Source organism: Apium graveolens, chromosome 6 (genome assembly GCF_009905375.1).
Source record: "Apium graveolens cultivar Ventura chromosome 6, ASM990537v1, whole genome shotgun sequence".
In the NCBI taxonomy this organism is placed as follows: Eukaryota; Viridiplantae; Streptophyta; class Magnoliopsida; order Apiales; family Apiaceae; genus Apium; species Apium graveolens.
In genome coordinates this window covers 206,582,525-206,597,648 of record NC_133652.1, presented here as the reverse complement: position 1 = coordinate 206,597,648, position 15,124 = coordinate 206,582,525, and the positions used below count along the sequence as shown (strand labels likewise).

Below are 15,124 nucleotides of genomic sequence, written 5' to 3'. Positions count from 1 at the left end.
TTCTTGAGTTATAAGCTTAGTTTATCCATAGATCTAACCCCTACCAAGCTTATAAACACATTTGCATGCTCAAATAACACACACACCACACAAGTATCTTTTGGCTACCAAACTACCATATCTTAGCAGCCCTTAGACTTGTCTTGTTGCCCCAAAGTTCTGACCAGAGTTCATATTCCGGCCATTTTCTGGTGACTCTTTTTGTGTGTTTTAAGCTTCAAACTAGCTTTTTCTCTTGATTTCTTCCTAGATCTCAAGGGTTATAAGTTGGTTCTATAGATTATATATATAATATCAGTAGGTACATGTTTAGTAGTGTATACACCTTGCTTTCTTGATATTTAAGTGTATATACGAACTCTTGTACAAGATCCTAACTCGTATCCCTTGATTTCATAAGAAATATTTTTGTCTCTCACTATAGAGTACAAGGGTCATAAGTTAGTTATTTCTTGTCTATATAATATGTATAATATCCGGCTATACTTTATATATATATATCTTGCTTCGTTTGATTCTTAGAATATATATATATAGTTAGTCTTGTTTATGATTTATATATACACGAGCTTTAATCTTCTCTTATTTACTCGTATCTATATTATCTTAAAGGCTACTAATGCCCATTTAGAATTTACCCACTAAATTTACCCATGACCCACTATCCATGACCCATTTAATTTTTTTACACATAAAACATTATATTATACACATATCCATGGATCTTTTAAGATTTAAATACATTATAACCCATTTTAGAAACTAACCTAAATACACCTATCCCACTCCCTGATTGTAGCAACTGAATGGTACGTTTGAATTTTTTTGAATTTGTTTACACGTGAAATCAATCTACTTTATCATCCCTCACAATCAAATTTCAAAATTCGAATTCTTGTGTATCTTTTTGATTCTATAATATTCATCCGCGCCTTCAATTCATTATCGTTTACTCATATTTTTTTGATTTGTGCAGATAAGAGACGATGATGATTTAGCTCCACCGATCTCCTGTCAAGCATGGATTCACGCTCCCTGGAAGGCTCAGGATCTGCAAGGACATCACTTTTAGGTTTGATTTCATCATGAATAACTGTTAACTATCAATCACGTTAAGTGTTGTATGATTTTGAATGATTTTATGCTTTTGTCTGTAGGGTTGAAACGTTTGATTCGTAGCCAAGATTCATCATATCAGGGCTCAAATCAATCTTCTATGTTGCAGGCTACCCCAAGTTAACCTGTTTCTGAGTCGAATGGTGAATATCATTCTTCCTCTTACATTTTGTATGTAGATTGTGTTCTAATTCATGTTCTTATATTCGTCTCATTGAATTAGTTGTGAAGCGTAGAAAATTATGTGTTGAAAAAGAAAATCAGAGTCCCAATGTTACAGTCTCGAATACACAGTCAACAGGTTCTGCATTATCATCTGGTATGTTTTCCATTATTATTGTTTATTATCTGTTACATTAGTGAATGTTGGGAACTCATGATTCATATGCATTTTGTAGTTGGATTTAGGTCTCCTTTACAGACATTATTCAATAGTAATACAAATGTATTGCGAGATTCCAGTCCACACAATCCATCTAATTTTGTTGCTGATGTTTTGTCTAATAAAACCACCCGGACTTCCTTCACAGGTATTTGTGTTTGTTTTACCAATGTAAAGTTCAGAAGTGGGATGTTTGTATGACTATTTGTTCTGTTTCTTTTGTTGTAGATTTGAAACGTATGAGCAGAAGTGTGGGTTTGAGACCTCTTGGTGGATCAAATAGCATGCCTGTCAGTGTACAAATTTCACCTATTTCGGGGATTACAGTTGAAGAGAATAACACTCCAATTGCTAGGTGCATGGATCAGCCTCCTACACTCTTAGATATTACCAATTTGTCATGTATGTTACATTATAACTTTATATTGAAATAAATATTTTTGTATGCTCTGTTGCATTTACTAAATTGCTAACATTATATCATGTTATTTGTTACAGCTGTTAAACGTAGAGTACGTGGTCGCAATATTGAGAAAATTTTAGCTACTAATAACAGTGTTTCAATGAAACACCAAGACTACCAATTTACGCCTTCAGAAGAATCATGTGTGTTATCTATTAATCAGTTTATGAAATTTCAAATTCATAAGATTTGTAATACTTTATGTTTTATTTTCTATTACGACCAACAAGAATCCATTGTTATTTCTTGCTGCAGCTAATAAATGTAGATTACGTGGTCCTAATGTTGATAATAGGAAGACAATACCACAGAGTATGTTTTGTGTGATGCACATTAGTACATGATTATGCATGTTCATTTATAAAATTTCATGTTTTTATTGTTGTGAAAACAATTTATAATTCTTTTGTGTATTTTGTTGCAGCTACGAAATGCAGGGTACGTGGCCCTAATATCGAGAAGATTTATACAGATCCCATGTGTACGTTTTGTTATTACATGTTTCCTGATATGCGAATTTATAAAAAAATTTACCTTGTTGGGATTGATCCCATTATTACCATTCACACATTTGTGTGCTAAAGTATTTGTTCATTCTTCAACAGTTATAGGAAAAAGACCTGGTACATCCTCTATGAATAATGTTGATGCATTGTCAAAGTCTAATAAAATATTTGAACATGGACGAATGAGTCAACCTCCGACGTCTCCTTTATGGTCAAGTTTTCATAATCCCCATGAACTGAAGTCAAGAAAGAGTAAAGGAAAGGATAAAGAACAAGCATCTCCAGAAAAGAGGAATTTGATATCAGATTTGACAATGTGGTTGAATTTGTGGATTCAAAGTCAAGTGATTCAGATGTTGGAATTGATGATATGTATCATGATGACATGGAAGAGGTAATATTGAATCAGAATTTGTGGTGTGGATATATGGATCTTGGTCGTCCGTCAAAGTTGTGCAATAAATGTGGTGCTACTATGTGGAACGAAGAGCGTAATAATAAATCATGTCTGCGTAAAGAGCCCACATTTTCTATGTGTTGTCGTAAAGGTCAGATACATTTGCCAAAAGAAAGGCCGCCACCAAAACCACTAGCTTCTTTGTTACTTGGTGGTGAGAAATCGAGGCATTTTAAACAGTACATAAGAGTGTACAACTGCATGTTCCAATTCACTTCCAGCGGTGGTAAGATTGATAACTCAATAAACAGAGGTAGCTCTCCTTATTGTTTTCGCTTACAAGGTCAAAACTATCATTTGGTTGGGAGTTTAGTACCGTTAGATGGATCTTCACCCAAATTCTGCCAGCTCTACATATATGACACGCAGAATAAGATTGAGAATAGAATCAATGCAATGGGAGGTGCTTCTGACAATGTTGATCCAGATATTGTCGAGGAACTTTTAGAGATGTTAGACAAGAACAATAAGTTAGTCAAAGCTTTTCGCATGGCTCGGAATCGGTTTGAAAATGAAGAGCTGGATGAGTTTAAGTTAGTCCTCATATCATCTCAATCTTCTAGCGGTAGACCAAACCACATTACTCCATCTGATGAAGTTGTTGCTTTCATTGTTAGTGATGATACGGATACCGGTGGTTTTAGAGACACGATTGTGAATTCCAAACAAGAAGGATTGAAGAGGATATATGAAACAGATCCATATTTCATGCAGTTGCAATATCCACTACTATTTCCTTGGGGAACCGAGGGTTATCATAAACGTATACCTCTGATAAGCAATAAATACTCTGAAATAGAGAATTTAGATGATGAAGACCTTGATCCTGACTCAACACAGAGGCGACATGTTTCACTAAGAGAATATTATTGTTACAAGATTATGATACGCACTTCTGAAGGTATTTATTAAAAGTAAGCAATGTTATTAGAATATAAAATGCGTAATGGCTATGTGTATATTCTCACCATCGTCTCATTAATTTCAGGTTTAACGCCACACCTTGCAGGATGTTTGTGGCAACAATATGTTGTGGATCAGTTTGCTGCCATTGAACAATATAGATTAGACTGGATTTCAACGCATCAAACTACCATCCGTGCTGATTTGTATAATTCTGTGCGTGATGCTCTCAGTAAAGGTGACCATGATCCAATGCATGTTGGAAAAGCTGTTATACTGCCCGCTTCATTCACTGGATCCCAACAATACATGTCTCAATACTTTAAGGATTCCTTGGCGATATGTCGTGCAATTGGTCATCCATCCTTATTTCTCACCATGACTTGCAACTCAAAGTGGCCAGAGATACAAGAAATGCTTAAATTGTTGCCCAATGTTGATCCTGTTGATGCACCGGATATTGTTTCTCGCGTGTTTAAACTGAAGCTTGATCAGCTATTAGATTTGATTAAAAAGAAGAACTACTTTGGAAAGTGTATAGGAGGTAAAAAAAAAATTCCGGACACCGACAATTTTACATTTAATTTTTTTTAATCATATCTACACACATGCATAGATTAAATATTTTATTTACTTATGTTTTGCACAGTTATGCATGTAATTGAATTCCAGAAGCGTGGCTTGCCACATGTGCATATGCTAATCTTGCTGAGCCCTGAAAGCAGACCTAATTCTATTGAAAAGGTTGACCGGTTGGTTTCTGCTGAAATACCAGATAAGAATTCTGATCCAATAGCATATGAAGCTGTTAAAAACTACATGATGCATGGACCCTGTGGTAAAGACTTATACACAACTCCATGTATGGTTAAAGGAAAATGCATGCGTCATTTCCCAAAGAGGTCTGAGTATATAAAATGATACATATGTTCTGTAATAAGTCTATTTTATAATTAATCTTGACGCATGTAATGTTTTATTTTGCAGGTTTAATGGTAATACCTATTTTTACGATTGTGGTTTTCCTGTTTATCGGAGGCGTAACACTGGTAGAGTTATCAACAAAAAAGGGATTAACCTTGACAATCAATATGTAGTTCCATACAATCGAGATCTTCTGTTACGGTTTCAGTGTCATATAAATCTGGAAATTTGCAACAGTTCAAGATCGTTGAAATGTCTCTTCAAGTACTGTTTAAAGGGTCATGACACTACTACAATGTTGTTGAAGATGAAAAGTAACAAATCAGGGAGTGAACAAACTGCAAGATCCGTGAAGAATTTGGATGAGGTAAAGAATTTTCTTGATGGTAGATATGTTTGTGCATCTGAGGCATCTTGGAGGATTTTTGGGTTTGACATTCACCATCGTTCCCCAAGTGTTGAACGCTTAACAATACATTTGCCCGGTCATAAGTACTTGAATTTTCAGATTTCTGCAGATTTGGAGAATGTGTGCAATAACGTGACTTCCAAAAAAAGTAAACTAGAGGCTTGGTTTGTAGCTAACAGTGAATTTCCACAAGCTCGAAATTTTACGTATTCTGACTTTCCCACCCAGTTTACATGGATAAAGAAAACTGCTAAATGGAAGCTTAGACAAAGAGGTGATGTGGTTGGGAGGTTAGCAGAGGTTCATGCAACAACTGGTGAATTATTTCACCTTCGAATGCTGTTACTTAGATGTAAAGGTGCTTTATATTTCTCTCAGTTGCGCACTATTGATGGAACTACATATGATACATTTAAGGAAGCATGTGGTTCTCTTGGTCTGTTGAATAATGACAAGCAATGGCATGATGCTTTGGAAGAAAATGCATTGTCAGCTATGCCAATCCAAATTTGGGCTATGTTTGTTAACATACTGGCATATTGTTCGGTGTCTGATCCGCTTGCACTATGGGAAAAACACTGGCCAGCATTGTCAGACGATGTTCTTTATATCCGGCGTAAGATTTCAGATAACATTCATTTAACACTGTCCGAGTATGAAATCCAGAACTATGCTTTAGCAGGTGTGTGATCAGTATTAAATACATTTTACATTTGTTACTTTGTAGTATTTTTTATTATTTTTATTTAGATGTCGGATCATTTACCATTTTTTTTGTGCAGAGATTGAAAAGTTGTTAAATGATGTTGGTAAGTCCTTAAGAGATTTTCATATGATGCCATTTCCTGACGAACGATTTTTCCACACTTTTGTCAATCGTCTTATTGCTGAGGAAACTAGCTACAATAGAGAAGAATTGAGACTTAATCATGACAAAGCTCATAAAAATCTGAACTCAAGGCAACTGGATGTATATAATGCAGTTGTTGATAATGTAAACAAAAATAAAGGTGGAATGTTTTTTGTTTACGGGAGCGGTGGATGCGGTAAAATGTTTCTTTGGCAAACTCTTTGTTCACGTTTTCGATCAGAAGGAAAGATTGTTCTTCCTGTTGCAGGCTCAGGAATTGCTGCTACACTTCTTCCTGGTGGCCGAACAGCTCATTCTAGGTTTAAGATACCTCTTAAATTAGATCAGAGTTCTATTGCTGGAATAAAACATGGTACAGACATTGCAGAGTTGATGCAGCACACAAGTCTTATAATATGGGATGAAGCTCCAATGCAGCATCGCTATGCAATTGAAGCCGTTGACAGAAGCTTGCGAGACATAATGGCTGCCGTTGATGTAGAACGAGGAAGAAGACCCTTTGGTGGTATTACAGTTGTTTTTGGAGGCGATTTTCGACAGATATTACCTCTTCTGCCTAAGGCTGGAAGGGCTGAAATAGTGAATGCATCATTCAACAAATCCCAGCTTTGGAAATCTTGCAGTGTCTTTCTTCTCAGTCAGAACATGAGATTACATTCAGGTAATTCTGAAGCTAGAAATAAAGTAATAGCTGACTTTAGTAAATGGCAACTTGATATTGGAGACGGAAAAGTTGAATGCATTGATACTCATCGTGCAGATGTTGAAACTGAGTTTGTAGTTCCTGATGAATATGTTGTCAAGAGTCCCTTGAAAACTCCCATTAAAACCCTAATTGACATTATATATCCAAAATTTCAGAATAACTTGCATTCAAAGGAGTATCTGAGATCGAGATCTATTTTGACTCCAACAAACGTTGTAGTTGATGACATCAATGCACAAATTCTTGAAAGAGTTTCGGGTAATATGCATACTTATCTCATCCAAGATTCAATTGAAGACAGGGGTGTTGATGATAATGACTTTGATTCGTCATTTCCAGTTGAGTATTTGAACTCCATAAATATGCCATGTATGCCTAAACATGAGTTGAAAGTAAAGGTTGGAGCCGTTGTTATGTTGATGAGGAATTTAAATCAGATTATGGGTCTATGCAATGGTACAAGGATGATAGTTACTGGCTGCAAAAAAAACAGTATAGAATGTCAAATTCTCTATGGATCTCAAGTTGGTACGAAACATCTAATTCCAAGAATCCATATGGTCCCAATAGACACAAATTGGCCATTTGAATTTAAAAGAACGCAATTTCCTCTCCAACTATGTTTTGCCATGACTGTGAACAAGAGCCAAGGTCAATCATTGGACACAGTTGGATTGTATCTTCCTCGGCCCGTATTCTCACATGGTCAGTTATACGTTGCAATATCCCGTGTTACCTCTCCAGAAGGACTACATATTCTTATTGATGACAATAATGGGAAAAGCACAAATATAACATCAAATGTTGTGTTTGAAGAAGTTTTATACAACCTTCCTAAATTGTGATAATATTTGATTTAACTAACTTATTATAATGGTTTGACCATGAAGATGGTACCACCACAAATATTACATCAAATGTAGTCTATGAAGAAGTATTTTACAACCTACCGAGCATAAATGATGATAATGTATCATAGTAGTTATTTATATTGCACATTTACAATTCTGACTAAGTTATTCATCATTTTATTATAATTGGTAGTACGAGAATTTTTTTTGTTATTAAATTAGAATTATATCAGGTCATATTGGTTATTCATTCTCATATAACTACTAAGTAAAAGGCAGATTCTGGAATAGTTTTTTTTATGCATATCAAATTCTCAATATAATTAGATGTGATATGTTTTATATTGATAAGGAGACATTATGATAATCAGAGAAGATAATGGGATACTAACAATTTGTATTAGATAACTAACTCATATTTAAATATTTGTTTAATATCACATTTATGATACTAATTGAGATTCTATTTGAACACTTTTTTTTCCTAGCTAATATTGGTGTAAGCTGTTAGGGATCATCATACAAAGATATCTATTGATTGAGATTTTCATGGACTAATTATCAGCCTATCACCTTAACTATAAAGATAGTGTATATCTTTATTAAAAATACAGCTGATTGTCTTCAACGCTCCACACATTCGGATTGTTTTTGCTATATATCCAACTCACAAACTAATTTCAGAGTTCATATGGCAGAACATCCAAGTATAATTACAATTCATTACCTATTTGTTGAAATGAACATTTAATATACTCCTTTTTTGATAACATCTATTAACTTTTTCATTACTCAGATATGCAGGACCATCATCATTTATCCAATCTGGATGGTAATAATACTGCTTGGACTTTGAAGGTCCGTGTGACAAGAATGTGGGTATCAACTAATCGACAAGGTGTCTTAGTCAGGCACAATCTTATTCTATTGGACTGTGAGGTTTGATTGAATAACTATATGACTTATACCACATCTATGATTGTGTTTACCAGTCTCTATCCTAAGATTTTATTTTTTGCAGAATAATCACATACTTGTAATTATTCCACCAGCTCTTTGGAATTTGTTTTACTTTATCATTCATCCTGGCAGATTGTTACGTATCAGAAATGTTAAGGTTCTTCCAGCTGCTGGATTTCTGAGGCCTGTACGTTCTGCAAATCACATCCTGTTTCTTCTCATCAATGTGGTGATGTTGGAACCTGAGGAAATTTTGAGTATACCGCGCCATAAATTTGATTTGGTTCCTGTGACGCTCCTATATAATTCTCCTCATTGTTCTGCTCTCGATGAGCTTCCTATTTATTCCACTGGTATTGCTTATAAAATTTTAGAACAAATTGCTTACAATTTGTTGTGTTTAACTTTAAGTTTATTGTTGTAGATGTTATTGGAATTGTTGAACTCCTGCAACCAGTACAATCTATTATGACAAGATTTGGTGAAAAGGAAGTGTTACGCTTCAGAATTTCAGATGGCGTGTAAGACTCTTCAATAAATTTTTTGACAAATATAAAAATACTATGTCATCCTCCAGTTTTCTTATTTTACGTATTAACACTATTGAACATCCATAAGTGTTTGACGTTTTATTATATTCGTGTTAGGAGGTCCATCCAAGTGTGTTTTAGCGGTTCTTTGCCAACAAATTTTGAATCATTGTACCAAGTTACCGAAATTGAACCCAAAATTGTGATTCTGGCATCTGTTAGAGTCTTTATGTATCGAGGTTAATGTCTTATTTTTTATATTAAAAACCTTTAAAATTGTAGGCATTTTCATAGGTTATACAATTCGTTCTAGCTCTTAAATAATAAATATTTTTCGCTCTTGAAAACAGGAAGAGCGCAGATCAGCAATATTCCGTCAACAAAGGTTTTTGTCAATCTTGATTATCCTGATGTCTTATATTTGAGGCAGAGGTAACTAAATATAAATTATATATTTTTGAATTTTACATCATTTTTTTCATATAAACGCTTATAAGTTTTACATACTTTGCAATATAGGTTGATGGACATTTGACAAATCCAAATATGACGCTGCAGAACCATTCCCGTCAACGAAACTTGAAGACAATTTTTTTTTCTGCATTTCTATTAAACTTCTTGATTCAACCGCATTGTCGTATTTGTTTTGATTAAACTTATTTACCACGCTATGGATTATTTTTTAATTTCTCTATAAATCATAATTATGCCAGTATTTGTCTTTATTAAATGTTCGAACAATTTTGATCACATTATCTCAACTCAACAGTTTAAATAAATACATTAATTTAATATGTATATTCTAAAGTTTTGAAAAAAGATGTTATATATAATTCCATTTCGAAAAAATCAAACAGATTCTGTTATAAATATTCATACCATTTTCATATCTTATGCATATTTTTAAATGAATTAGAGAAACAGACAGAGTAATGAAAAAAATATACAAGTTAATAAAAAAAAGGGATCAATAAGACTTTGATTGTGATGATTGGATTAATTTAATTGATTAACCTTAATTAATTAATTAACTCAAAATTTAAAATATAATATTCCGTTACATCTAAATTGTACTTATATATTCAAAAATTATATTGAATAGATAGGAAGATAATTGATGATTAATGACCTAATCATTGAGGATTATATTGTTGTCGGTCTTCATCTTACATATTTTTAAACAAATATCAATTATCATCAACTTACCAGATTGAAGTAGATAATTGATGAATAATTAGAGAATCAATCAAGACCATATTGTTGGCAGTCTTTATCATATAGTTAAAATAGAGTATCAATTAGCATCAATTTACCAGTTTGAATATATCATTGAGATAAAATAGAGTATCATAACCTATCAAGTTGCATATATCATTTGCAAATGCATTTTATTTTAATGCCTTGAGATAAACATCAAACATACTCTGACACTAAAAATAAAACTTTAGGTTTCCTCTCTATTTGTTCTCTCTAAAAACATCATTGATTGGTACGAACTGATCTAATATGTTATCATTATTTCTTCATCGTGCATGCTGTCATTTTTTGTTAATATTTTAAAGTTTTTAATTCCTCAATTGTTAATGCTTGACACTTTGTTTAATTGACTTGAACAAAAGCTTCAATGGAGTCTGCAGTATTCAATCTTATTGAAGACCTTGATCAATCGACTACCAATTGGAAGATTAAGGCTAGAGTAACTAGGATGTGGACCAGCGTTAGCTCTGAGAATGGATCAGTCAAAGGATATAATGTCATTCTGCTTGATGATGATGTAAGTCTTATGTTGTAAAATTTTTTAATGGTATTACGTAAAATCCTACATTCTTTTGTATACCAAATGTAACATCCTCTTTTGTTCTAGAATAATCACGTCCATGCATTTGCTTATCCCAATATTTGGAATAGATTCAAAACTCCTGTGATTGAAGGAGGCGTTTATGTTTTTGACCAATTTTCTGTGAAAGCCGCTGTCGGTAATCTGAAGCCTGTACAAACTGATATCTACATCAGATTTTCACAATATACTACGGTCACTGCTTCTGAAGACGATGGCATGATTCCTGCCTACAAATTCGAATTTCTGGATTTAGGTGATCTTTTTGCTGAGGCCAGCAAATATCAGCCACAACAACAGCCTGAATTTGCTATAGGTGACCTTAATATAATACTCTTTTGGTTTAGATTATTAGTTTTTTTTAAATGCGTTCCTTAATATTTCACTGCATTTTATCTTTGACCAAATCAAATATATTGCTCTGTTTAATTTAGATGTAATTGGAGTTATTGAGGATTTTGAACCTCTAACGAAACTTGACACAAAATTTGGCATGCGAGATATTGTCAAATTCAGGATTTGTGATTCCAGGTTTGTCGAATGTATTAATATTTATACTGTAATTATAATTATTTTCTGAGTCCGTCTCTAATGTGGAAGTTGTATATCCTGAAATATATGTTATTTTTTCAATATAGTAATCAGCATAAAGTAAGTGTTTGGGGAGATCTTGCTGTGTTGGCCAATAACATTTATACTAAGGAATTCCAGTCTCCAGTAATTGCAATAATAACGAGCACAAAAGTTACAACTTTCATGAGTAAGTTCTCTTTAACTACTTAGTATAAATGACCTTGACATTATACAACAAATTACTGAACTATATTGCTTTGATTTAGATACTGTGCAGATTGGTACTTTGCCATCTTCAAAATTGTACCTCAACCTAGATGATGAATCCGTGACTGATATGAGGATGAGGTAGTACGATTAAGAAATATATTAATTACATAATTACAGCACGTTTGCATGTTTAATAACAGTTGATAGGAGGCTGAGTTAATAAACATCAATGTTTACCTTTGTAGGTTGAATGAGGACGGATATTTGTTAAAGAGAGAAAAATATCTTAAGGCGGCAAAATCTGAATTTGTTCAACCCTTTATGGAATGAATGACATTAAAGGATCTCAATGAAAAGCTGACATATGATGACTTGAAGGTTTTATAACCTTTACAAAATTTGCACGACACAACCATATTGAATATGATTTATTTTTAAATCTGAACCTTTTTCACTTCAAATAGAAGAGGATATACACCACGTTCTCAGTTGTTAAGGTGGATGAGGATGTAGCATGGTGGTTTTACAGTTGTAACAAATGTCAACAAGAGGTTGAGCGGCTTGACAGGAGATTTCGATGTAATAATTATCCTCGCATAATTCCAGTTGCCCCTAAAAGGTATATCAAATTAGAGTTATATTAAAAATTTATTAAGTTTTAGTCTATATTAAAGTCAACTTTCAATATTTATCACAAAATTCCTTATAAATTCAGGTTTCGTATCATGGTCCTTGCCGAAGATGATACATTTTCATGTAATATTATGCTCATGGACCGAGCTGCTAGAAGGATTGTTGGCACAAGTGTAGCAAAAGCGTATAATGATTTTGAGAAGGTATAAATTCATTACAACGAAGCAGATCCAATGAAATGTTCTAAATTGTTAATTAAAGTGTTTAACAATTATTACATTGTATCAGGCTCCTGAAGAAGTCCTTCCTCAGGTACTTAAAGATTTGGTTGGAAAGGAAGTCACTGTCATTATTCAATTGAACAAAGCAAATGTAACTGAGGATAGTACCATATTTGATGCAAATGACATATTTGACACGACTACGCAGAGTCCAAGTCCATCTGAATCTGCACATATATCAGAATCTTCCTCCATCAACTTTTCCGTTAATGTAATTTTGGTTTTTATATGTTATAATACTTGAATCATTATAATTTTATAACTTTTAGTCTTCCAACAAATCTTTACAAATCGTAATTGTTTTTGTGTTAGTCCGTCGATCTTGATGCCATTGATCATACTCCGGGCTCTGCAAAATCAGTTACCAAAAAAATTAAAAAGGTAAGATACATTTATGCATTGTATTTTGTTTTTTTGCATTTAATCACTTACATTCCGTTCATTAATTATCATCATATTAATTATCTATATTCTATTAATTTTTTCTGTTGATTTGGTCATATTCTAAGAATTTTTAATTTGTTAAAATTTGCAGGAGAAGTAATACAGCAGTTAAGCACTCAATTATTTTGCTCGATGTTATGTACGAAAGATGGATTGGATTGGTGTTTAGCATTTCTGAATTTCGTTTTAAATAATCATCATTTTCAAGTTGTTCATCTTTTATTTGGCATGGATGCAGCATTTGTCTTTGCAATCCAATTTCCTCAGTTTTTAATTATTAAATTTCCTTATCACATTGAACTGTAAACTTGGTTTGCGGATGTTGAAAGTTTGTTTTTCCTATTTGAATCAATGAAGAATGTGTATTGGTTGTTTTTGTCGTTTATTTCGTACTATTGTCAAATTGCGTTATTGATATTTAATACAATTCTTATGGGGACACCAAAGTTTAGTAAGCAGTTTTTAGTTATAACTGATTCTATTAAGTATTATAGTATAAGTATAACTGTTTTAAGTTAGTTTTTTTCAAGTCACAAATTGGTAGCCATTCCCCAATAGTCACATCTTTCCATTGTATTTTGTATTTATAGAAGTATGTCATTTCATTTGAGATTAGTTAGTCTGTCAACCTTTGATTGAACCCAAAGAAATACGTAAATCATGGAACATGTTGAACGTGTATGACAATTCCCTGCTCAAGGTTGGATGAAGATAAATGTTCACAGTGAGTTTATTCAGAATGCTCCTGAAGGTCAGAATAGAAATGGCATTGGCGTTGTTGTGAGAGATTCAAATGGCCTTCTTATTCGATTAACATATGGCACCATTCCGGGCTTAACTAATCTTAATAGTGCCTTATGGGCTGTTTTGATAGGAATGCGTTGAGCATTTCAAGACCAGTACGAACGTGTTATCATTGAGACTGATAATATCCAGGCTTACCGTGAATGCAAGTATTATAGAGAGGATGGAATAACACCACATACTAGGAGTACATTCAGATGTATCCTTTCACGTCTTAATGATCATAATATTCGTTATGAAATTAATTTGGTACATCCGCAGAGGAACTCTGTTGCAAGATGTCTGGCATCAATTGGTAGACAAAATCTGCACGATTTGCAGACATTGGACCGGCCTGTTGACAACATTCAAGAATTTCTTAATATGGATTTAGGTCTTGGCCCTCCACAAGCATGATTTCAGGATGTTGAGATTAATGACCCTGAACCTGTTCAAGATGGACAGGTTGTGAATTTCTAAGCATGTTCAATAGTTTGTGATTGTTCCTGTTAAGTATGTATATGTGAATATGTAACAAATTTGTACAGTTTGGTTATATATATGAATGCAAATATTTATCTTAATTGTGAAAAATGTTTTTTGTAAAAGATAATGATTTGATGTTACATGCATTGTCCATCACTAAATTTGACCCATATCTATAAAGTTGTATCTTTCTTACTTACACGTTTATCAATTCGAGTCATGATTATGTTGATTTTCACAAGGATAATATATAATGGAAATTATTTTGATTACTACAAGTCATAATGATATAGTATTCATTTCCAATAATCCAAGAAACCCCCATTGTTACTTTGCGTTTTTCTAAATTTACATACTTTTAAACAATTACAAAGTAGAGTAGGAAATGAAAAGGTTTTATTCACATTCAATTCAGTTAACTCCAGTATTTGAATACAGAAAGCATCTAATTTTCTCACAAACTTGCTCAGCTCCAAGTGTGCTATCAATTATATATATAATAGTTGTAGAACGTTTCCTTATTTATAGACCTTATCACAATCAGTTAAAATTCTATTTTTCTTCATTGCACAAAATACTCTCTTCAGTTCATCATGCCAAACTTTAACATTTTCACCGTCAATACTAACATTATGTCTATATTGTTTGGCTTCTTAATACACGATCTTGATAGCTTTCAGATGTTCGGAAAGTTTCTGATGGCCTACTATACCAAATCTAGCCGAATACAAGTTAAGGAGATGTTGCAGAAGCTCAACTGGGATGCTCTATACCAGTACCATAATCATTATCTAGAAGT

General features: G+C 33.2%; 2 protein-coding genes and 1 long non-coding RNA gene across 3 annotated transcripts; all 3 read left to right on the top strand.

The window, feature by feature from the left end:
- Positions 1-2,894: 2,894 nt before the first annotated feature.
- LOC141665699 (uncharacterized) lies at positions 2,895-9,073 on the top strand. The gene is made up of 8 exons (XM_074471684.1): positions 2,895-3,825; positions 3,913-4,371; positions 4,477-4,729; positions 4,815-5,842; positions 5,943-7,555; positions 8,393-8,527; positions 8,610-8,901; positions 8,973-9,073. Exons 1-8 carry the CDS (start codon positions 2,895-2,897, stop codon positions 9,071-9,073), a joined length of 4,812 nt encoding a protein of 1,603 aa, XP_074327785.1.
- A 117-nt stretch (positions 9,074-9,190) lies between these two features.
- Positions 9,191-9,647, top strand: LOC141666963 (uncharacterized). The gene is made up of 3 exons (XR_012552437.1): positions 9,191-9,317; positions 9,429-9,510; positions 9,598-9,647. It is a non-coding gene; the product is annotated as an uncharacterized LOC141666963 (long non-coding RNA).
- Positions 9,648-10,702: 1,055 nt separating this feature from the next.
- Positions 10,703-14,256, top strand: LOC141665698 (replication protein A 70 kDa DNA-binding subunit D-like). The gene is made up of 11 exons (XM_074471683.1): positions 10,703-10,852; positions 10,943-11,231; positions 11,350-11,446; positions 11,554-11,675; positions 11,755-11,836; positions 11,944-12,007; positions 12,163-12,317; positions 12,414-12,534; positions 12,620-12,823; positions 12,925-12,993; positions 14,122-14,256. The coding sequence occupies exons 1-11, from the start codon at positions 10,703-10,705 to the stop codon at positions 14,254-14,256; spliced, it is 1,488 nt and encodes a 495-aa protein (XP_074327784.1).
- The last annotated feature ends 868 nt before the right edge of the window (positions 14,257-15,124 follow it).

Excerpts from the sequence above, each read along its gene's own strand:
- LOC141665699 (XM_074471684.1), top strand. The coding sequence starts at position 2,895 with ATGGATCTTGGTCGTCCGTCAAAGTTGTGCAATAAATGTGGTGCTACT. Across the intron at positions 5,843-5,942 it reads CCAGAACTATGCTTTAGCAG|AGATTGAAAAGTTGTTAAAT; the intron begins GTGTGTGATCAG and ends TTTTTTGTGCAG. Across the intron at positions 8,528-8,609 it reads TTATTCTATTGGACTGTGAG|AATAATCACATACTTGTAAT; the intron begins GTTTGATTGAAT and ends TATTTTTTGCAG.
- LOC141665698 (XM_074471683.1), top strand. The coding sequence starts at position 10,703 with ATGGAGTCTGCAGTATTCAATCTTATTGAAGACCTTGATCAATCGACT. Across the intron at positions 12,008-12,162 it reads AGGCGGCAAAATCTGAATTT|AAGAGGATATACACCACGTT; the intron begins GTTCAACCCTTT and ends CACTTCAAATAG. Across the intron at positions 12,535-12,619 it reads CGTATAATGATTTTGAGAAG|GCTCCTGAAGAAGTCCTTCC; the intron begins GTATAAATTCAT and ends ACATTGTATCAG.